We start from the raw sequence: 22,196 nt of genomic DNA, 5'->3' as shown, positions 1-22,196 counted from the left end.
GAGGTGATACCCAAGTCACCACAAAATCAGGTATAAAAATGGAATACAACTCACAGATAAATTTCTGCTGTAAAATGTGTACTTTTTCTAGATCAGTGACCTGTAAACCTCTGATCTGATATGACAAGGTTGTTTCTTCCTGCATCACCTACTCCGACATCTGACATTGTCAGATTTGATCTACAGCTGCTTCTTTTCAAGTCATTTGATGGAGTCACTCAAAAAAACTCAGTCCTGTAATGAATCTCATGAAGTCACTGCTGTTCACTCTTGTGTCTGGGATCCCTAAACAAGGTGGCAGTGCTCCACAGGCTCCAAGGCTATCAATGTAAGCATCTTATCTGTTTTCACATAATACAGGGCAAACCCCCAAAGCAGTATTTTAAAGGGACTCTCTGAGGTACACACTATGTATTGTACGATCCTATGGGCAATCACAAATACAATGAAAAACAACCCACTCAGCAAAAGGAGGAGAAAAGCCCTAATGATGTTGTTGCCAGTGCTCCAGGGGCTTGGCCAGTTATAAAAAATGCTGATTTAAAAATTTGCATCTGAAAGACTTGAAAGACTGATATAAGGACAGAAATTAGTAGGCAGAAATGGATTATACATACTTGATTTCTAAAATGTAAAGATGATCTGTAGTCTGCTGTTACATTTCCTGCAATAATTTTAGCCAGGGAACACACAGGAGCACTGGTTGTGTGTTACAACCCCTCTTTTAAGAGCAATTGAGTCACAGTTGAAGGCTGTGGTCTGGTTTTGATGCACAAATTAAACATACAAATGCGCAAGTTAAATATGCATGACTGTATAGTACAATGCCTTATAAAAGTGGTCCATGAGCAGAGCTGCAGACTGATGTTCTCATTTTTTGTGTATTATTTCATGCTTTTAATAATATCACTCAGGTTTTAATACCTCTCATTGTAGAGCCCAACCAGTGCAATGCTGTCCAACCCCTGCTGACTTCAAGAGAGCTACACAAACATCCAGCACATGCCTTGTTTTGTTCTTTGGGGTTTTTTTCACTGTAATTCAGGAAGCCTGTCATTTTTGTTCCCACAGGAAACCGTGGAGGCAAAGCATAACCACTGATTTATCAGCATGCATAAATCCTTTTTGTGTTAAATCTGGGTGCCATCAGACTGCTACATACAACCTCGTGGCACTGAGCTGGTGTAGGAACTTGCAAATCTCCAAACATCTAAAAAGTAAGGTGATAGCTCCAGATGATGATGGAAATGTTAATAGTTATTGTCTGTCCAGGACCAAAAGGTTCCTCACTGGAATGAGATGGAGGAAAAAAAATCCAATCCAGCTCTTATGATTTAGTACAAAGAAAACCAAGAAAATTGTTGAAACCTGGATGGCTGGGAAAAAAAAAGTGTGAATAAAATTCACAAATTTGAACCACAGCATTTCTGACCATATCAGCAGAGTTCTTCCTATTTTCTGCACCAAGTTTCTGAATCTCAGGCATGAAGATATGTAGTGCTTGGAAAGGGAAGGGAGATGCAGATGGCACCTGGGAAAGCTGCTGGTCTGCAAGTGTTTCAGACAAACACAGCACTGGGGACATGTAGCAGCACTTTTAATAACAAAGGAGAAAAGCAGCAGCACAGCATTGCAGGTAACTGCTTTAATTTGCCCGGAGATAATATCAATCACATCCAACTAGTGATTTTTAAACAATTCTGAATTTGAGACTAAATGGATTGGAACTTGATGCATGACTCTTCCTCTTTTCAGGTACCACTGCTCTAGTAATGACTCACATTACTCACTGCCTTGATCCTTGGGTTTTGGTGAATGAACTACATATTAAGCAATTGCACTTTACAATGATTACACTTTGCCAAATCACAAGAGGAATGAAAACTGGCAAGCATCTGGGCTCCCTACTCACATGACACACATAGACAAGACAGAGGTTAAATTCGTAAGAAAAGGTGCTCTGTGTTGGGACTCTGTAGGAATTTTGATAAAAGTAATTAGAAAAACTAGGATTTCAAAAACTTACTTTCATTAAATGCTGCCAAGGAATGGAATATAGGCAATCTTGGGAAGCAACCACCCTCTCTTATCCTTACATTCCAGATTCTGCTTATTTTGTGGCATCTGTGGTAGAATTCAAAGCTCACTGCAGGTTTCTGTCCCAGCATCAAATATGTTCAGTGAGCTAATTTCCAACTCCTAGTTTGCAAAAACCAGCCAGAAATAAACCACGACATAAACAATGCACTATTGTCTCCCAAGTCTGCAAACTGCTTGGAAAAAAAAAAAAAAATAGCTGTAAGAGACTCGTGACTTTTCCTGTCCGTTTGACATTATGACCTTGACAGTGTGACTTCTGGAGCAAAAATTAAAGTACTTCTTCAGGTTTTCCACAACTCTGTCTGCTTTGTCTAAATGGGAGAAGGGAGACACGTGCAAAGCCCCACCTCGATTAGACTGTTCCCCCTTCATGGTGTTTCAACACATTGTGTATGTAAGTCAGATCAGTTCAAAACTATGCAAGTTCCAATGCAGCAACCTTCTGGGCTCAAATACATGAAGAAAGCACCATGCTTTAGCTGAGCAATGCTAACATCCTATGCAGACATGACAATGTTAGCTAAGAGAGGTCACCTCCTCCCTGAGAAGACTAAATAAAGCCCATTGGCACTAGTATTGAGTGCTCTTTCAGCTGCAGGAAAGGGCACTCCCTGGCAGAGCAAGACTATTGTAGGCAGTGTTATGTCAATGATGCTGTCTGCTGGAAGTGACAAAAAAACTTCTTGTAACTTCACCAGTTCTACTCTGCAAAAACAAGAGCATAGTTCCCAGCACCCCAGCAAATTTTCTTCCACACGGCAGTGGAGTGCAGGAAAATGTAGCAGTGATGTAAATAATACATGGCTGCACATCTACAAATCTTCAAAACAGGAGACTCCTGTGCCATCATCTAGCCCGAAGACAGAAATAATTGTCAGGATCAAAATCATCCATGGAAATTGTCTGGGAGTGTTCCCTGCAAAATACAAAGCAACTTACCTGAAACCCTTTTATCCAGGACTGCATGGACACAAATCCAGCAATCAGTCCAGAAGTTTGTGGATGCTTAGATCACCTGTACTGCACTAAATTGGAAATATTTCATATTTGGTGACTATTCTGAATCACTGACAGTGGTAAATCCACAGCTCTTTCTCCTATTTCCTTAAGTCAACGGATAAAAGCTTTCTGCTTTTTCATCATCACGTATTTTTAAAATTTTTATTTCTTTAGTCAAGTTTCTTTCAGATCTGTGTTTTAGGACCAAAAGAACACTGTGCATTGCCAAATATAACATAGCATTAATTCTCCTTGAATACAAAAGAGCTGTTCCTGAAACACAAACAATATGCAGCTACTGCTTTTAAATCATGCACTAAAACCTTCCAACAGCCTGGATGAGGAAACCAACTTCCAAGAAGCCTTGGGATGGAAATATTTGAGAAGTCTTCCTGGGAACACTACAGAGCTCCGAAGAAGCGTGTATATTTGAATATATCTGGAAATGTAAGCCAATAATTTTCGTCTTTCAACTCTTTAGTTCTCACTTCATTTCACCTACTCTACAAGTAGCAGTAAGAGGATTTCTGCAAGTGAACCTGAAAGCCACCATGTCAGGGATCCAAGGAGGTTTAGCGTTAGTTTCAGAAGATTTTTCAGAGCATTTGTTCAAGTGTGCCGATACTTTATTCCAGTTTGGATGTAACAGCCTAAACACAAACTTCCAGTTATGGAGTAGGAACTACTCAAAACTAAACAGGAGTGGCCATTACAAAGGAAAAAACTATTTAATATGTAAAAGGTACCAAGTAACATAAAATCAAGACAAAGTATTCCATCTCTACAAACTACAAAGTGCAAAGAAATGTGTATATTTCCTAATACTAATGTAGTTTGTTTTTTTAATCTATCAGTCTTCAGTGGGATTCATGGGACTGCAGCTCTACTCCAGAAAAGTATCTTTTAAAAGGCAGTGCAACTCCATGGGATTGTTGCTTCTCAAGTTTCTTACACTGTGTAAGTAAATTCACCCTGGGACTTGTATGGCAAAGCTAGAACATCTCCCCAAGTGCACCCCAAACTGCACCAAAGAATCTGTAGGATGAATTTTTCCAAAGCATACATGTGACTACATGGTTTCCAGTGGAAGTCATGCAGGTGCAGCTAGGGGCAACATGCAGAGCAATGCTTGGATCTGACCTGCCAATCCTATGTCACAGGCTGAACTTGCTCTGCCCCCACTGAAACACGTCTACTGGGACAGCAGAATACATCCCCACGCTGTCTCCTCCACTTCTAAATAAAATCTAACAGGAAGGGAAAAACATACCCTCCACAAAAGGGAACGGGATTTTGATTTCCACATTTAAGTGATTCAAAGCTGCTGCTTGTCTCTAGGCACATCTAAACAGTCCTGGAGAAACTCCACAGCCATGGTGAACTGTTTTTGGGAGTCTCACTGATGCAAGACATTCCTCACCCATACAAACCAGCACTGCAAGTGGTGAAGGACTTCAAAGAGGGGCTGTCATAGACTCTGCTTGAGTGGGGCCAGGGGGAATCCCTAACATTTCGTCTCTCTTTACAAAACACTGTCACAGGTGGTCCTGGAGACCTGGTTGCTGCCCTCTGCCTTCTGACAATCAGATGTCATCCTTTTTCTTTTTAATCAATTTCCAGCTTTCTGTCCATATTCCGAACACACCAAACTGGTGCTATTTTTTTTAATCCATTTATTTTTTTGCATCTGCAAAATTATGGCCCACAAAATGCCCCTACTTCAAAGGCACATATGTTCTTCATCCTGCCACTTCAAATCTCTTGGCCAAAAGAGGGAATTTTCAAGGACTGGCACCTGTTCACAGGGAACTACTAGTTCAGGCATGCAACAGAAAATGCACATTTCTTCCTTGAGCTAGAAACTATGATAGCTGGAAAAGTGAGGAATGTAGTGAGGACAGAAGTTTAAAAAGTGAGTTCAGCTGCCTACTGTCACGCACATCACAAAACTGGTGGCTTCCCTTGGGTTTGACTATACACCGAGCTTCCTTATGTAATCCACCAAATGCGTTGTCAAGCCATGAGTCAACAACAACAACAGTGTGAGCTGTTGTGGCTCTTGGGAAGTTACGATGGCTGCACACAGCCTCTTTCTAAGATAATGCCATAACCCTGCTGTTCATGGTCCAGTTTAGAGGCACTGGCTTGTAGGAACATACACTTCTGGGTGATCACTCTGGCTATTTACCTGTGTCCATAAATGCGCATCATACTGGGGTAGCCAGCACCACACCAGCCGGTGTGCAGGGTGATACACACAGACCTTGGCTGACACTGCTGCTCCCCAACCACTGAAAGAAGCCTGATCCAAACCGCTGCAAGTACAGTACATTGCAAAGGGTCACTCAGATTCCACTTACTGCTCCAAAGTGGCCACATTTAACATTTCCAGCCCAGCACCTATGCAATTCGTTCCTCCTAAAAGCAAGGTTTTCTCCCCTGAGTCAAAAGCCCACAGCCCAGTACTGGCAGGACCACATGTCACATCCTGGTGGAGAATATTTTATAGTACTGAAGCATGCCCCACCTTCCACACTGAGTGTATGAAAAATAACTGTAACATTTCACTTAGCTCCAAAAATAATCAAGAAGCGGGCTGGAGGTCAACATTCTGGCCACGAAAAGGAAACCAAGCACGCTGAATTATGTAGCTCTCATCTTGCCAAGTTCTTTTATATGCCAAACTAAACATAGACTAAACACAAATGCCAAGGAAAATTGTGAAGAAAAGGAAGAACCCGAGGATTCCATGAACCAGATGGTTTAGTCATGGAAATGGATGCAACAGTTGGTAACAGCTTTCTGTGTCTGTACCAACTTTTCATCTGATCGGTGATTTCAGAAACCAGGAGATTCATTAACAGATACTTAAATATAGGATACTTTAAGTTTCAGGAAAAAAAGGTTTGTTTGGTTTTCCCCTCCAGCCTTTTAATAGGGCAATGAAAAAAAAAAAAAAAATTGGCTAAAGAACTCAAGCACATGGGGATGCAGAAACTTGCAGATTTTGTCCCCCCAGAATTTCCAAGTGGAAACACACATTCTGGCACATGCATTCCACAGAATCCTTCTGCAGCACACGAAAAAAACCAGCTTTTCCTCTAGCTGCAAAAAATGTGGATTCTCCCTTGTTAAAGCCATTCTTGGAACTGGTGGCTGGTAACTGGTGTTACTTTTCTTCCTATATGAGGATACAGACTAGGCCATACCAATTTTTTGGACACTGGATCAGGTCTCCAGCCAATCTGAGAACATAACTTCCAAACACAGCTTTCTGACTTCTTATACTTTACTATCCTGTTGAAAGTTTTAAAGAGGGTTTCCTTCATCAGAAAGCATCTTTTATTTACAAGTAGTATTTGTCTTGTGTTCTTCACAAGATTAGGGACTGAAAAGAGAAATTATACACATCCAAATATAAGAAGATGGAATTTCACAACCGCATCACCATCACAAGCAAAAAAATTAATAAGAAATGGCTTAAGTACCTCTAAATTTCAAAGCTCTCATTTCACGGAGAAGATATTGTTCTTAAATAGCTGGAACCAGACAAAATTAATTTACCTCCTAGAAGACCACATTTTCTTGAAATGAGGTCATAATAATGTGCTAAGATTATAAGCATCAGTCTCTGAGCTCACTACAGAATTAAACTGGAGAAGGACGTGGGGTCTGAAAGAGATAGCTTTAATGGGACCACTTAGCAACAGTCAGTCTTCAGTGCTGTCAAAACGACCAAATGAACACTGCCTGATACACTCTTCATTCTTCAAAACCTGGCATTTTGCAGAAGTATTGGCAACAGTCATGTTTACAAAGTTGGCAGAAAACAAATGTTTATTTTTATCCTAGAATTATCACACAAAAAACTTAAAAAATTCAAATCATAGTGACCTGTTGGTACTGCTGTTAGAACCATGCTGGTGTTGATTCCTTTCAAACCTCAACTGGTGCCCATGAGGGCTTTACACATAGGCCAGGGAACTGGAAATTAATTTATACTGCTTCATTACTCTAAGTCCCTCAAAATAGTTTCATACAGTTTTTTGACGATCATAGGTAAACAGAAAAATAACTGAGCTTCCTAGCAAAGAGGGAAACATACCACCTTTTTTTCCCACCTCAGCAAGCAACTGAGGTTTTGGTTTCGGCTGTATGATGGACACACTTCATGAGTAAGGTATGGAGGGAACTTCTTCCACCATGTCCTCCCAGCTGTTTTAATTTCAGTCTGAGTTAGTGCTGCTGCCCTTATTGAACCGTACACTGGAGCCAGGAGCAGATGTGGTAGCCAAGGACCACCACACCATACTGGTGTTATGGTACCTGTACTTCACCACTGCCATTTCTGCCCCAGTAAGAGAGGCAAACGCAGCCCCTGCCTGGCTGCCCAGTGCTCTCTCTGGCAAATCTCTGTTCCTCAGACCCCTGACCACAGCCATTTGCTCGTGTTTGCACTGCAGCACCTAATTCTCCTGCTGCCCACTGCCCTAGGGTAGGGTTCCCAAGCCTCCTCACCAACACTGAGCCTGCCCTCCATCTCTGTGCCTGTTTAGTAGCTTTAGTTCACTCTGACCTGAAAATGAAAACACTTCAACCAATCGTGACTTAAGCAAAATGTCTGTGTGTATTATGTCAGTTACAGTTATGCAATGGCCAATATTAGTAAATTCATAGCTAATTTTAAATAAAAACTCTGAAAAAAACAGCAACAAACAGTTCCATGGCACGTACCATTCTTACCATGGGGATAATGCTTACCCATTGTCCAAAGGGACAGTGGAAACAAGTATAAATATAGAAACTGTCTCAAAACTGCAAATCTAAGCCTATGTTAATGCTCTAAACTGTCACTGACTTCCACTAAAATTATTCAGATCCAAACATAAGCAATGATTTAGGACATCAATTTATAACATAATGCTGGTGACCCTGTACCAGTCAGGCTGGATTGGTTTCTGTCCACAAAGCAAACTACAGAGTGGCAATGGTTTATCACTGGTCTTGCAAGAGCATTTAGTATGCAAATATGGTTTTTCAAAGATATACACACACATTTCCCCAAATTCAAATGTGGCTGAGTATTCCCCTTCCAGTTTTCAGTAACTTTTAAACAAATTAGGTACCAAGCCCTTCCTGTTTGGATGCTTTGCTTTCTTTTGCAGCCTGAATGAGTCTACAAATATTTTCTTAATTATACAAGGCCAATGTTTCACTTTGCAAACATTGAAGATGAAGGAACACTTGAAGCTTCAGCACCAGAAGGAAAACAAGGAAGAGTGCAGAGGGTAGCTCCATTCGGAACCACAGAGCTGTAACAATGATCGTTCCAGTTTAATACAAGTAACTCATAAAGACTTTTATTCTAAGTAGTCCCATTGTTCCTGACAACCAAAGTGATTCCTATGCGAGATTGGACCTTCAAGACCCTTGAGTTGATACAGTTTGTAATCCTCCAGAACAGCAACACAAACCAGTTCCCCATAAGCACTGGAGAGATAAGAATACTTGTAATCTCTTGCAAAATGTTCATTAAAAACTTCACCTACTTCCTTAGAAAAAGGAGTCTATCATTCTTGGAGATAGTTCCTGTCATTTTTTTTGTTGTTGTTGCTGGAGTACCGAGTTCTTGACCTATGGTTTTATTTATATGTTAGCCTGAATGAGTGTAAGGAGAGAAGAGGAGCACCGTAATATTAGCAGATTAATTAATATTACTTGTGATGACACTGATGATTTTTCCTGTTTGTCCCCCATCTCTCCTTACTATTCTCATTTTTTGATTTTTCCAGAGTACTGTCAACAGAGCTGTGGAAGTTCCTTCCTTTGTGAGAACAACATTGCTGATTTCCTCTAAGTCTTTGCTTCCATAGGAAGCAGATACCTGGCAGATTTGCAATGGAATGCTAAATCAACTATGGAAGTTCTGCACTGTTGTCTGTTTCTGAGAAAGTCGCAGAAGTTCTTCTCTAATTGCTTTGATAAGAGAGGCTGATGAGTGACCTGGCTGGAGGTCCTCAGTGGAACTGGTGGTGTAGCAAAGGCCCTGGCCCTGAAGGCTGTTGTGTGGAAGCTGAGCAGGAGGTGCCGAGGGCTGCCTGGCTGAAGTCCTCGGCATCTGGAATACTGGTGAGGAGGAATATTCTTGGTGTCCATGCATATGCGTCTGGAAAAAGGGAGAAACCATAATTGTATTTTCTGAATAAACATGATTATCCCAGAAAAGACAAGAAAGCAAAAAGGCAAAGAACAGGGGGGGAAAGCAACATGGAGATGCTTTTATCTGCTGCAACGGCTCTTCTGTTACATGAATGAGTGATGTCTCTTATGGAGCACAAAACAACAGGTTTACACAAAATTGTTGGACTGCCTCAAGTTCAGAAATCCCCTTTCCAATCTATAGTATGTTTAGGAGCTGAAATGGAAGGAGGTGGGGAGAAACCCCACAGGACTGGAAATCAACAGAATTGGCTTCTCTTACCATCCACTCCCATCCACTTCCTAAAAGACAGCAGGCAAATCACTTTTTTCCCTGGCTGTCATTTCTCCACACTATTTATAAGCAGAGATATTATTTCCACCTTCCCTTTTCCTGCCTGCTTTGCCTGTTCAGACTGTACACTTTTGAGGACTCTGTGACACTGTCAACAGAAGAAGCAGCAGAAGAAAACTACTTGGATTTGAAAGATTAGATTTTTCCATACTCAATATCTGAGAAACACTATCCCAGCTTAGGGACAATCATTGTTTCAGGGCAGGAAGGGGTTAATTCTGCCTTTGTTCAGTAACATACACTTTCTAACAAAGCAAGAGAGACAGAGAACAGGAGCCCGAGTTTATGGCTCATCCTTCTGCAAGACAATCTGCTTACGCTAAAACAAAGCATGGATTTACAGTACACCGGGTGACTGCAGCAACTCCCAGTACGGACACAAACAAGGCACACTTTGAAAATCCAGATTCCAGCTGACAACCCTGAAGCAAGTGTTGCCTCTTGCCTTGTATTGCTGAAGGCTGGGAGACAGCCTGAAGGAAACACGGGACACAGAGGACTGGAACGCACAGGTGGGAGCAAAGCAACACAATCCCCTTTCAGGGACCCCTTTCACCACAGCCACCACAAGTCCGTGAGCACTACCTTTGTCTGGGAACAAGCCTTAAGGAGTAGCAGAGAGAGCAGCCTGATGGGGGAAGAAAGGACAGCAAGGTCAGCTAGAAGAGGATTTGGGAGTGAGGGGGAAGGGAAGGAAGACATTACAAAGCAGAAGGATATGGGGGACCTGGAGCGACAGTGGCAGTGGTGTGCAGGGAACACAAAAATGCATGGGAGCAAGCTCCTTAACAATTCTCATAATACAAATGAATAATATTTAAGCCATTTTGTGAAAAGTAGAATTAATAATAGATTCTGGGTCTCTTGTGCAGCTCATATACAGCACTCCTCCTTTACACAGTTAATTTTGGGAGACAGATTAAGGGGAAAAGAAGCTTTAATAGAAGAATGATAGGTAAAGGTTTTCCAAATAACATCCTATCTTATTTCTTATAAAAGAGAGGTGATTTCAATATCAGAAAGGAATGAATGGGTCTCCTGACTGTTCAGAATTATTCATTTGGCAGTGAAACCTGAAACTAATTCATACGTGCAGTCTAGAGTTGGCAAACCTGACAAGTACTCCGTGGGTTCATAGACAAGAAATGACATAAAAAATATTAAAAGGAAACACTCCTTGATACATGAGTCTTAACAACAACCTAAATTATATTCAGGTTACCTTCACATTAAAATGCACTATGTGATTCAGCTCCTGCCTCACACTGCACTAAATTATCACCATAAGAATGGTTTCTTAAGCGAAGTTAGGGAATCTGATGATCACAGTGGCTGTTTTTTACTCTAGGTTGTTCAAGGTTTTCTTAAATATCTCAGAAAAAGAAAAGGGTGTGTTTCTGTGCTTTCACATATAGCATCAGAATTAAGCAGGCCTGTTAAATTTCAATACCACATTGGTTTAGTAACCTAACGTCTACTAACCTACAACAGCAAAATAACAGGAGCAAAAAGGCTGAAATATTTTTTTCTCTTTTTTAAGCTTCTTTACACTGCAAAGATATGTTATATAATATGATATATGCAAAAATATATAGTTCTATATAATATCTATACATTTTACATTTTTATCTATAAACTTCTGGATAATTAACAGCAATATGAAACAATCGAAAAATATCTTTATTGAATCTTCCTTCTTAAGGAATGAAGATTTATGAGATGAAAGTGTAAATCTGTTAATCTCCATTTAATACCTGTTGAACTCTGGCCAATTTCAACTGAACCAGATGTATAAATATATACCCAGACATACATGTGTATATACGAGTGTATGAACAGATACATACAATTCACAAAACGAGTTAGCTAATTAGACATTATCTGATTTGTTACAACCTTATTTGTTATCATTGAATCTGCTTCTGAGTGGCAGAAAAGTCAAGTTAGGCTGTGGTTTGCTGGATCTCTTAGCCAGCATGGATCTCACAGGGATCTTGAGAGACAACTAAGTTTGGTGAGATTTTTTTAGAGACACTAGAGTGGGCAGCTGAGTACAAAAATAGAGTGAAAGGGTAGGAGTATCTTTGGGGAAACACTAGAAACCTGCAGGAAGGCTTGGGAGAACAGTGGAAAGCTCCAGGGGACTGTAGATGGGTGGGAGGTGATGCCAGGTGGTGGAGGGAGGTGCAGATACACAAGGCACTGAGCCCATCTGTAAGAATGGCTTCATTTGTTCTGCTGCTCAGATGAGCACAGGGCCTTCTGGATGAAGAATTAAGGTGAACTGATGGCACCCTGCACACTGGCTTTGGGCTGGGAGGTACAAGTGAGAGGTCATGTTCCAGCAGAAAATCAGGTATTGACTTCAGGAATAAAGGGGTGAGGATACTGTAAGGAAAAGCACTATTGCAGGAAGACAAATGCAGATCCCTCTCCAGTCTGTGTGCAAGAAGAATGCTCTAGATTTCAATCTTCCTAAATGCAGAGTTTAATTTCAGAAACTTGCTCAGAATGAGGGAACAGTAAGACAAGGTTTGCATAGGATCAGTTTAATAGTGTACCATAAGGAACATGACCATCATTAAGTAAAGCCTCATTGCCAAAACGAGGAAAGACAAATTTAGAGCCCTGTCCCAGTGAAAAAAATCCAAACTGTGAAGGTAATTATTTAACTACAGAAAACTACAAGACCAAGGCTTTTTTTTTTTTTTTTTTGTTTGCTTTTAAATGGGAAGAATCCTTTAAAAAAAAATGCTCACAGGAAAAAGAAAGTTCAGGCAATATGTGAGTGAGCTCTCCTACAACTGCATGACACCAAATTCAAATAAGTTTTAGTTCATGATATCCTCCTTTTGCCTGTTTTTTAAAAAACAAATTGAAAAAAAATCATATTGCAGTAACACACGAACTACAGCAACCAGTGAGCAAAAAGTTCTGTCAAAGCCGAAGAAATCTTTAAACTGAGATGAACTGAAAGAAAAACAGCCTGGATTTAAATGACTTGAACAGGAGCACACCCATATTCAGAAAAACCATATTCAGAAAAGAGAGACAAATGTAAAGAAAGGTCTATAAATGGTAACCCAGAGATGTCTCTGAAAATGGAACTCGAGACACTAAGATCTCTCATGCAAGTGCTCTTTTAGATGTAAACTGAAATCATGATTATGTATTCAAATGCCACAGTTTCAAGCACAGAAAGCAGAAATTAGGGAAACAGATCTTTCAGCTTTGACAGTTGAAGTTTTTGAATAGTATCAAACAGCGCACACAGTTCTCAAAAACTTCATGCTGCTCCTCTAATTTGGAGTGGAGGCATCTCAATTTCACCAAAATCTAAAGACCATCCTGCTGCATTTCCTTTCTGCAAAGCTATGTCATGATCATGCAATACTGCAAAGCAACGTCAAGTAGTGTGAACACACACTGCCCTAAATATTCAAAAGGAGGAGACCCCACTTTCTTTCCTCAAGGAAGAAACCAGAAAAAGATAGTTTAAACTAAGAAGCAAAAGAAGAAGCATAAAGGTGTCACTCTCAAAAGAGTACTGCAATAAACCTGTCACTGGTCAGTCTGCTCCAGGATGCAAATGCACCAAAGAGGGACTGGTAGCAGGCAAGCGTCTCTCTCCTGGCAAGGCCAGATACTATCTTCAACCTCACACATTTGGTTGAATCAGAAATGTCAACCTCTGGAAACAGAGCTGCCAAGAACATGAAATCACCATGGCTGCCTGGGCAACACAGGTAAATGAGTATGTGTTCATTTATCACATCCTGCTGACTTAGGCCAGGAAAGTAACTTGTTTAGAAACACCTCATCTTATGTGCAAGTATGTACCTTTTTCTGCTGTCCTGACTCCTGCTGTTAGCACTGATACAGAAGATAAAAGAACTTTATGCATACAAAATAGGATGGTAGCCTGGGACAATTTAATTCAATGTTTTCTAATGACAGTGATCTCAAAATACAGAGGCATATTTCAAAGAAGGAATGGAAAGCAGTATCCACCTCTGCTGGAGCTCAGAAGCAGAACTGGATGAACTGCAATTAATGGGTGAAGGCCTCAAGCGAGGAAAAAAAAAAGGTTAGGGTAAAATGAGAGAAAGCATTTAGAGAAGCGAAGGTGAAAAGAACAGCAAGCAGAAGTCAGAAGAGCTAACAAGGGTTCGAAGAGCAAAGCAAAGAATATCAGAGAAGCAACTAAAAGTATTCCAGGAGGGGAAAAAGTTCCAAACAGTAATGCAAGAAAAAAATACCCAAACAAATCACTACTTTGGAAACTATGCAAATGTGTAACAGTACTCACTGCATCTCGCCTAGCACATTCATCCTCTCCACGATACTGGGGCCACCCTGGCCCCCCAGGCTGGCCATGCCCTGCTCTGCCTGAGGGGATCTCCACTGGTTGACCTCCGATCCTGCTAGCAATTCCCACCTGAGTGAGGTGCTGTATCTGAGAACCTTAAAAGCAAATATTGATTTTTTTTTTCATCTTCATACACAGTCAAGTTTGCAGGGCAGACATATGATAACATAAAACTTTCTTGGAAGCAGGAGACAAAGAAGAAAATGGAGCTCTGTTTCTGTGCAATTAATAAAAATCAGCAGAAAGAAGGCTGTCAGTGTGGAATAAGGACAGAAAAGTTACGTGCATTTTGTGCAGTTCACGTGCATGTGATGCATTTCATGGCACTGCACTGAAAGAAGAGGTTGAGATACACACATCTGTGACATGGGCTACTCCTTGTTCCAAAAACATGCCAGCCCTTTCCAAACATTGCTTATTGAAAGCTGTGGCAAAGCTTTCATGCCAATTACTCAGCAGCAAAGAGAGGACATTTGCTGCTGTGGCACACCTTATTTGCATCACACTGGCAAGACCCTAACTGCAGACTGCCTCCTGTGGTGCGGCTCTGAAGAATAAAATACACGACTACGACTACGTAAGAGCGTGCTTCTCTCAGCTTTGCTTTGTGGTTAAATATTAAACCATGCTGTCCTTAACTAAGAGAAGGTCAGAACATACTGTATCTCCTTCCAGCCTGAAAGCCAACCTCCTCCTTTCTCCTCTTCCTTCCCTTCCCTCCTTCCCACTGCTTTCAAACATATGCAAGGATAGCTGCCACCATTAATTGCGAGAGATATGTAACAACATGCCAGCTTTCCTTCTTCATTAATTGTCCCCCACAGGGAAATGTCATTTATATTTTTATTCTTAAAATTACTATTAATACTTTATTTATTCATTAGAAATGAAACACATTTAACCCAGAGATACATAAAACTGTGTGTATGTACACAAGGGGAGAAATAGACAACAACAACAGTGTGATTTACGTGATGGACGGTTAGATCACTTCCCTATTTTCTCTCAAAACCCCCCAATATTTGAGAAGTTTGGTATTTACACATAATCATGCTGAGGGACAGAAACTAAATATATTAAGTACCCCCAAACTTTAAAGTAGAATACATATGAACACTTAAACAATAGTGTGACTCAGAGAATAAAATAACCATCATTAAGCTGTAATAGTTACTACATTCCTACTGTTCTCATTCATTTAACACTTACAGGGAGATGAGAGCAACTATCAAAACTAGGCTTCAGATACAAGTATATGATCATATTTCCAGTCTTTTTCAAGAAAGAAAATATTTACCTGGGAGAAAATTAACTGTAACATTTGCTTAGCAATATAATATTTTATTCTTAGAAGTGTTAGCTGCTTAGCTGCCATGTGATGTTACCATTTTATTCATGATAGCATTGGTGACTGCTACTAAAATTACCTCAACCAAATCAGGGAAGGTGATTTCATGTGGGACAGCAGAAATAGATAATTAAATCTAAAATGAAGAGATACTGCTTTAATGCACACAATTCTACAAAGAGAAATAAGAAACACAGGTGTAAAGAAGTATTAAAATTTTTTGCTATTTAGCATGCTGATTTGGGATGCAAAAATTAGTTCATTTAGCACAAAAGGAGGCCACAGCATAATGGAAAGTTATCATACATTGTAATCTTTAAAACAAGGAATTTTCTATTCTTAGCGAATGGGGTTTTGTGAAAAATACATGTGATAACCAGTGCTTGTAAGATACTAAAAAAGGGACAATGCACTTCCTTTTCCTGCAAGGTCCTAGGAAAAGTAAACTTAACCTCACTTTGTGATCATCTTTTTTTGGGCATTGAGGACAAGGACCACACATCACATGCAGCAGCTGAAGGAGAATGACGTGTTAATGGTGACCTCGGCATAAGAACAGCTCAGTTATTTTACTGCATATTCAACTTCAGTGACGAGTACCTGCAGTGCTTCCAACAGGTCGTGGCCGTGCCACTGATGGCATTTCCTCTGAGTACATCCCCCTGGAGGAATACTGAACCTCAGGGGGTGGCTGCTCTCCGTGCATTAACTCAGCAGGCTGAAGAAAACCTGGCCCAAAGTTCTGCCTGTGGAAAAGGAGTCAAGATTAAAAGAAGTGAAATCCCTAATTAGAAGCAATAACGTAGGTGTGCCTCACACAGCGGTTCTTCATGCCTTTTAATGTAATTGTAACCTTCAAACTTGAGGAAAATATTTATATCTGAAGAACATGCTTTAACAAAATTTTACATGAGTGTTTTTCACGTTGCAGAGCAGAGAAAAAAGTTCACAGATCTCGTGATCTTGTTTTCCCCTTGGGGCAAAAAAGTATCTTCAGTGAAAAAAAATAGAAAAGCAAGACTTCAGCAGTGATGTAGCTGCTTACCTCAGCAACAAAGCTGACTCTACTCAAAGAGTTTCTAGGCACACACTTTTGGTCTAAACCAAAACATAAGCTGCATTACATGTGTATTTTCTGAACAATTACTTCATGAAGTATTCTGATCATTTTTCAGGAAGTTTTCAAAGCTATGCTCTTTAAGATTCATGGAACGACTCAAAGCTGTCATTAGCACATATGACGAAATGCAATGTATACTGAAATTAATGTTTCCTATCAATCAGGCTGGTGCTGGTAGTGACTGTTATGTATTTGCTAAAAAGAGTTAACAACAGAAACTGTAATCCATCTAACTTCACTCTTTGTGTAAGTGGAAATGAAGCAAAGTGAAAAAAGTAGCCAGGTTCAGGCACATGGAACTACACAAAGTGAGGGCTAGGGATGAGTTTTCCATGCCTTTTACCACAATGGCATCTTAGCCCTCCTAGGTTACAGTCTGCAGTGTATCCTGTTCCTCAAGATCTCAATTTTACACCCCTTTGTTTTACTGCAAAATCCTGTGACTGCATCTAGTTTAGACTATTCTTGATTTGTACTTTATCTGGAAAACTACCCACCTTCATATGACAGCCAGATAGCAAAGAAAGTTGACATAATAAATTGCCTAATAAAGCACAAACAAGTAATTGTAAATAAAAGTACCAGCTATTTGGCATGCAGTGTTACAAGATGGAGGAGGTTAAAGGGCTTCCACAATCCCATTGTGGAAGTTCTATAATTTCCCCACTTCCCTCACGTACAATCCCCACCTGTCCATTCAGCAGATGCAGAGGAAACCATTTCTAACCACACAAGCTAGTTAAAATAAATGCTTCAATGGGTAGGTAATGTTTAACAATATCACTTCTGTTATGTTAATCACTGCAATCAATAAAGGATGTGATCATCTGGCCCTTTATGTCTGCAGTGTTGAGCTGTAATTTTGAAGCTGATGAATTATTACAATTTTTTTGATGTTGTCTAAAGAAAATATTTTCTCAACATTACTGCAAATGTATTCATTTTGTGCCAATTTTTCAGAGGACAGGAAGTAAATTCTTTATTGCTGATGTGTTTGCACTTGAAAGGTTTGCATTTAACAAGGCTTCGCCTTCTCAATCTTCTTTATAATAGATAGCTATAGCTTCTCTATAAAGTCAAAGATCAACATAAGAGCATAAAAGCAGAATACAGCTCTGCACCTGTATCATACAGGCTTTTCAAGGTGCTCCTTCCTATTTCCAGACTGCAACTCAGCTTTCAATTTTTGCACATCCAAAAAAACCCCAAAATTATCTCCAGTCATTTAAGTCAGGAGATACTGCTCCAAGAATCAATTTTACACAACTAATCCACTGTAGCTCACTATATCTATCTCTGTTGCAGGATTCAATACCCATTTTCTGGCAAAAGCTGTTCATTGTGCCTTTATGACTGCCTAGCTGTTATGTGACCTAGGTCTTCTACATTTAATTTTTTTCCCCAGGTTGGTTCCACCCCATTAAAGATGCTGATGGTGTTATTACAGAGAAGAGAACACTATGCTCACCCAACTAGTATTCCATGCATTGGATATTTAACCCAATGGACTGTGACAATGATACATGCCACCTAATCACACTGACCTCAGGTTATTTTTCCATCCTCTAGCTGGTGCACTGCTTCTATCAATTTGTTTATCATTAGCTTCAGATTTTGAGAATAAGTCCCACTGTACAATCATGACAACTTGTTTTCTATTGACCAAGCTTTAGGAAGCTTTCTATTTTAATGAAAACTTAAGAGGAATTCTTTCTGTTCAGATCAATGACTTTGCAGATTGTTAACTTACTCTGCTGACACTGGCAAAGCCAGCACTTGAACTTTTGCAATTTATGTAAGTTCAGGCTGCTTATGCCAAAGAATGATAAACTTTTGAACAAAAAACACATTGTAAAGACACTATCTTGCTCAGGTGTATTAACATGGACTACAGCACTTTCATGATTCATTTATCACATTTTCCCTGAATATGTAACTGGCAAACAAAGACAAAAATCTCCTCAGTAGCAAGCAATACGTTATGCTTTACACTGGCAGTCTCAAAGCTCATAATCTTCAAGGTAACCTAAATTACAAAGAGCACACATGTCTTACTGTGTGCCATTTCACGTATGCTCCACTCACACTCAAACTGTCACCTCCAGCCAAGAACTAAGCAAGATGCTTAGAAACCCCTCCTTTTCTCCTTGGTCTTCTCCAAATCAGGTTGCAGAAGAATAAATGAAGTTCTTCACAGCTATTTTACCATGACATTTCCAAGACAGTAAAGATTTCAGGTGAAGCCTAATGAATGACATGAATAGCAGTGGGATTTCATCTCATATGGTGAACTCTAAGAAGGTAATGAAAGAGCAGCACAAGGCCACATTTTACCAGCCTGGCTGCAGCAGCCTGGGGAGGGTGATACAAGTCTCATCCCAGTGAGTACCATGACTCAAGTGTCCAACTTCACATGTGGTTAGAACACACAAACCAAATGTGAAATTAACCATCACCTGGACAACTGGTGTCCCTTTTACACAATTCTCCTGCAGCAAGGGCAGGAGAAGATGGAAAATTTCTTCTTCTCCTGATTTTATAATAATAGGGCTGCAAGGCAGACTTTCTCTGTGAGGGTCACTGTGCTCTGTCATTTATTCACAACTCAGTTAAAAATAGAATGAATCTGTTAGTCATATGAAAGCTGTTGTGTGTTAGTGTTGCCCTGAGGATACAGAAACAAGATGAAAGCAAGAGTATTGGGAGAATTACACGCATCCGAGTAACTGTTTCAGGCTCTCCAAAACCTCATACTCAGTGGTTTACTGAATATTGGAAGGATTTTGCTATAGCTGAAGGGCTAGAAACACATTTCTTTTAAACAGAGGCTTGGATTCCATACAGCATGCATATGTCATTTATGCTTCATAAATAATTAACAAGACTGGATCTGGACTCCTGTTACTTCTCATTTATACAGTACTTTGCATAATAATATACCAGTGCCAGTAAGAAATCTGGAGTAATTGCAAGGAAAATAATAAATGATAATTTGATCAGTAAAAAGCTACCTCGGTAGGAGACCTGGTGCTGTTGGCGGAGTCATTCCAAATTCCATGTATCTCTGTCAGAAGAATGAAAAAAACCACCAAATTAAAATCAAAACTCATACCTTGGGAACTCCACGGTCAGCCTTTTAAATGATGAATGGCAGAGATCACTAAGCCTGTATGTAGGACTTGATAGCAGCCATAAGAACTTAAATTTTCAAAACAAAGGAGCACAAGAAGATCTGGGAATCACTGCTACAGTGGGCTACAGTCTCTTCTGTGATCTGAGTCTTAATTTAAAAACCTTTCAGAAATACTTTTTCTCACTTGAAGAAGATCAAGAGCTGCTCCAATGTCTACTTAGCAAAAAATCAAGCTTTCCATTTGGAAATCTCTTTTGACCTCAAACAGCAGACTGCAGCAGAGAGAACACAGACTCAGACTCATCAGAAATGATGACCTACAAGATTATCCATGTGTTTCAGTGCGCCATCAAAAAAAAAATCATGCACAGAAACACTGCTTCCCTATCACTCAATTCCTGAAAGCTTTTGGATATGCTGCTGAAAAATATGACCTATGCCAAATACATTATTTTTTTCATTGTCAAAATAGGAACTACCACACATATTAAAAAAAAAGTTTGACTCCCAGACACAGCAAGACTGACTTGTGAAAAATCCTCACTGAGAATAACTGAAATCATCCTAAAGGAAAGCTCCTGTCTTCTCTTGTGGCTGAGATGGGAAAAGGGAAAGCAAACCAAACAGCTCAGAAAGCAAGTTCACCATCTGGTGACGGTAATTTCTGAATTCTTGTACCAGGAACATTCCGCATTTGTGCTAAACCCTGACAGCAAGGGCACAACAACAGTGGCCGTGGCTCAAGCGGCGCTCACTCCCTTCCCAGAGACGCCTTTTGAACTGCATCCCAAATACGCCGTTTGCTGCCCAGCTGGCCCACGAGGTGATCCGGCCCTGCCCGGCAGCTGCTCACCGGCTGTCCTGCCGAGACCCCAGGCGGAGGCACAGCCGTGGAGTTGGCGGCCTGGCTGCTGGGAGCCACCAGCGCGAAGGCGTCGTCCAGCAGCGAGTGCATGGTCTGCCGAGCCTCCTCGATGGACGGCTGCGGGGGCACGTACTGTGACACCGGGTGCGGGGGCAAGCCGGGGAACTTCCCCACATCCACCGAGGATGACGTCTGCGGCTCGGGAGGCAAGTCGGGGTCGGACTGGAGGAAACGGAAGGAAGGTGAAGGGCAGCCACAGAGAAGATCTAGCCAGCTTCCAAACTGTGGGCTTTCAGTCTGAGCAATGCTGTCTTGGCCAGAACCACAGCACCTGCCCTTACCCTCCCCGCTGCTGCATGCACATACTTAACACCAGCAGCTCAAACACTTTGTTCAGTGTGATCTGAAGGACTCTGATCTCAGGTAAGGCAGCAGAGCTTTGGGCAGGAGTTACTCAGCTATAACAGAAATCTTGCGGTTTGCAAGCGCGTCATGAAGTCATGCAGAGAGCATTTCTCCATTCAGAAAAAACCAATTAGCTCTACCTACATCTCTGACTTCTTTGCAGCTTTTGCAATTCTAAGAAATTAATTCAGTCTTTAGCTTATAACTGACCACATCAGCAGTAACATTAAACAATTATCACCTCCTAGAAAAAGGCAGAAAGGAAGCTGTTAAAGAACTAAGTGGTTACCTGCATGGAGCTTGAACTTGGGTGCATCACCTGAATGGGATTCATCTAAGTGCTTCATTGCAGCAATACCTTAGGCATGCATCATAATTATTACCTGGGATCTTACCACATGGGCTTGTTGTTCATCAGTGAGAAGAAATTAAACGAGCTTTACAGCAGCAGACTTATTATCAGAGCTCATTCTTACCACCGCATGCAGACTGCAAAATCAGTCGTCAAGAGGCACAAGCCTCTACTTTATTAGGAACTTAGCATTCTGAGCAGTCTCACTGCAGATGCCAAAGGGGCTGAGCCTGCTGTGTGCCATGTCTTAATTAAACAGCTTCAGATGATAATTCATTCTACTGCAGCATGACATTAAAATCATCACACTCATGTTTGAAGGCAAAGGGAAACTGCAGAAATAGAGATCGGAGTCACCTGACCGCATATGCAGCTAACAGTGAAATTCTTAAAATTATTAAACCATCTTTAAAGATAAGAACAGTCCAGGGGCTTCCAATATTAGCATTTGGCTTCATGAAATCTGCTTAGAAGTGGTTAAAGATGCCTAAGTACTGTTTGTGATGCGGATACAATTGAACAGAAGTATTCTCCAGCATCTTTCTTTTCTTAGATGTGAGAGAAAATTAATTTTCAAGACATTGCACTAGAATTGTTTCAAGTTACTGCAGTACAAAGACGTGTTTCTGTATCATTAATAATTAATTGCCGCATTTGAAAGATGAGAAAAAAGACCTGAGTCTTCCACTCTATAAGAGCAAAGGATGAAATTTGCTGTAATATATGAATATATAACATCCAGCAAATTGGACTAGAGTGAAACTATGTTCAAGATATTGTGGAACATGTCAAGCACACTTTCATGTGCATAACACAGTGGCATTAATGAAAACAAGGCTTTGGTTCTTGGCCTCTGTAATACCAAGGAATACTCGGCAGAGTTATACTGCTTAAAAATGACAGACTGTCAATGAAATCCTTATTTCACTTTGATTTACGTGCTAACTGCATG

The 22,196-nt window shown here is 40.5% G+C and overlaps 1 protein-coding gene across 2 annotated transcripts in view; it reads right to left on the bottom strand.

Annotated features, from left to right (window-relative positions):
* Positions 1–5,742: 5,742 nt before the first annotated feature.
* KIAA1549 (KIAA1549 ortholog) overlaps positions 5,743–22,196 on the bottom strand; it is a 140,749-nt gene continuing 124,295 nt past the window's right edge. For both annotated transcript variants that reach the window (XM_053978118.1, XM_053978119.1), the window contains 5 exons: positions 20,476–20,709; positions 19,501–19,553; positions 15,970–16,115; positions 13,962–14,116; positions 5,743–9,265 (listed from right to left, as the gene is read on the bottom strand). In XM_053978118.1, coding sequence (XP_053834093.1) covers positions 9,011–9,265; positions 13,962–14,116; positions 15,970–16,115; positions 19,501–19,553; positions 20,476–20,709 — 843 coding nt within the window. In that variant the 3' untranslated portion in view covers positions 5,743–9,010. The remainder of the gene's footprint in view (positions 9,266–13,961; positions 14,117–15,969; positions 16,116–19,500; positions 19,554–20,475; positions 20,710–22,196) is intronic.

The sequence above is a fragment of the Vidua macroura genome, chromosome 5 (genome assembly GCF_024509145.1).
Source record: "Vidua macroura isolate BioBank_ID:100142 chromosome 5, ASM2450914v1, whole genome shotgun sequence".
Classification (NCBI taxonomy): domain Eukaryota; kingdom Metazoa; phylum Chordata; class Aves; order Passeriformes; family Viduidae; genus Vidua; species Vidua macroura.
This window is presented reverse-complemented; position numbering and strand designations above follow the sequence as displayed.